Raw genomic sequence first — 2,056 nt, 5'->3', positions numbered from 1 at the left:
GACCAAGGAGTTCTCAAAGGAATTAGGGGGTTTACCCTATTTTTTCCGCTTAGGTCGGCGGGTTGTAAATTTAAACAGTAATGACCATTTTAGTTGTAATTAACTTGTAAACGTTTTGATGGGCCCATGAATAGTTTTATGCTTTAAATAAAATATATCCTTTCCTTTTGATTGGTTTTTCACCTTAACCTATTAATAACACCTAGAAGCACGTTTTTAACCAAAGAACTCGGGTAGCGAGATAAATTCACGGTTCAATGTTCACCGTAACGGTCTTGGGGTATCAAGGGCATTACAATCCTGGAGTCGGTACCTACCCTTAATGGAGTTCTCCTACAACAAAAGTTACCAGTCTACGATAGGAATGGCTCCTTACGAGATGTTGTACGGGCGAAAATGCAGATCACCACTACACTGGGATGAGGTGGGAAAAAAGTAGATACTAGGCTCAGAGGCGGTAAGGGAAGCCAGTGAAGCAGTAGAAAAGATTCGCTAGAAAATTCTTACTGCACAAAGTAGACAGAAAAGCTACGCAGACCCGAAACACTGAGACATCGAATTTGCAGTGGGTGAGCATGTCTTTTTAAAGGTGTCACCTATGAAAGGGGTTATGCATTTTGGAAAGCGAGGAAAGTTGAGCCCAAGGTATATTGGACCTTTTGAGATATTGGCCATGGTGGGACATGTGGCATATCGTTTAGCGTTATCACCAACTCTCGCAGAGACGCATAACATATTTCACATATCGATGTTGAGGAAGTACATGTTAGATCCTTCCCATGTATTAAGCTATGAATCATTGGAGCTGAGACAAGACCTAAGTTATAATGAGAAGCCTGAGCGGATCATGGAAAGAGGAGTCGAGGAACTAGGAACCAAGAAGATTCCTCTAGTCAAAGTCTTGTGGAAGAACAACTCGAAGGGGGAAGCTACTTGGGAACTGAAGAAGGACATGAGAGACCGATACCCAAAATTACTTGGTGAGAAGAATTTCGATGATGAAATTCCTTTTAAGGAGGGTATATTATAGTGAATAGACATTTTTCGTTATAAATTAAATTTTTGTGAATATTGTTGTGTTAGAAATTAGAATATATTATTAAAATAATTATATTGTGAAAATACTTGGTTGCATGATTTTATTTTACGTGACTTGTAATGTACGTGAGCATGCATTGCATGCATCCAAACGTGTAAGCTATGGTGCACGTGTGTGCATGGCACATGTGTGGGCATGTTGATTCTTTAATAGTTAGTACTCTTTTCTATTATTTATTTAATTTCTCTATTTAAAACGATAATGGTATAATTCTAGAATAGTTAGAAATATGGAATAGAATATTTTAGAAAATCAATTAATAAATAATAATATATTAGAATATAATCAAGGAGTGTGCAAATAAGGAAAGCAATATGGTGATAGATAAAATTGGGTAACTTGATCACTAGAGAAATTCGTGGCTTTTGAGGCAGTTGTAAAGAAACAGTCATATCTAGAGCTAGAGGATTCAGATTTGCACATAAAAGATACCGTTGGAAAGCTCTCAAAAAGATCTATAGATATCACGGAGGCCTCGACGTCAACTTATAGGCTAACTTGGTCGAAAAAAGGTCACAAGGTGTCAGGTCACCAAGGGTGCGAAAATCTAACTAGTTTCCATTCTTGTGTAGAATCATGAACCTAGACTAGATACAAGGCCTTAGTGTAATATGATTGGGGTGCAGAAATCACAGGGGTAAATTAGAAATAGAAAATTACCATTTTAGCTTAGGACAATCAATGAGATTGTTGACTCATTATTGCACCCCAAGGCCTTGAATCCCTATAAATATAGGAGCAGGAGCTCTTATTCTTCACATCATTCCAAGGTTTCGGTCACTAGAGAAAGAAAGAGAGACAGAGGGTCATGAAATCTTTGAGAGAGAATGAGAGAGAGAGAGAGAGATAGCTTGGAGAAGAAGAAGAAGAAGAAGAAGAAGAAGAAAGGGAAACCATAGTGTATGCTTGCTCTTAAAATCTAGTTTTCTTTTAAGTTTCTACATCGTTATAATTCTC

The 2,056-nt window shown here is 37.6% G+C and overlaps 1 protein-coding gene across 1 annotated transcript; it reads left to right on the top strand.

The window, feature by feature from the left end:
* The first annotated feature begins 598 nt into the window (after positions 1–598).
* Positions 599–1,030, top strand: LOC133814786 (uncharacterized). The gene has a single exon (XM_062247703.1). It carries the CDS (start codon positions 599–601, stop codon positions 1,028–1,030), a length of 432 nt encoding a protein of 143 aa, XP_062103687.1.
* The last annotated feature ends 1,026 nt before the right edge of the window (positions 1,031–2,056 follow it).

This window comes from Humulus lupulus, chromosome 2 (genome assembly GCF_963169125.1).
Source record: "Humulus lupulus chromosome 2, drHumLupu1.1, whole genome shotgun sequence".
NCBI classification, from domain to species: Eukaryota; Viridiplantae; Streptophyta; class Magnoliopsida; order Rosales; family Cannabaceae; genus Humulus; species Humulus lupulus.
Note: the sequence above shows the minus strand (reverse complement) of the source record. Positions and strands in the feature narration are given on the sequence as shown.

Bases quoted from the DNA above. Each gene is read 5' to 3' on its own strand.
- LOC133814786 (XM_062247703.1), top strand. From the start codon at position 599: ATGAAAGGGGTTATGCATTTTGGAAAGCGAGGAAAGTTGAGCCCAAGG.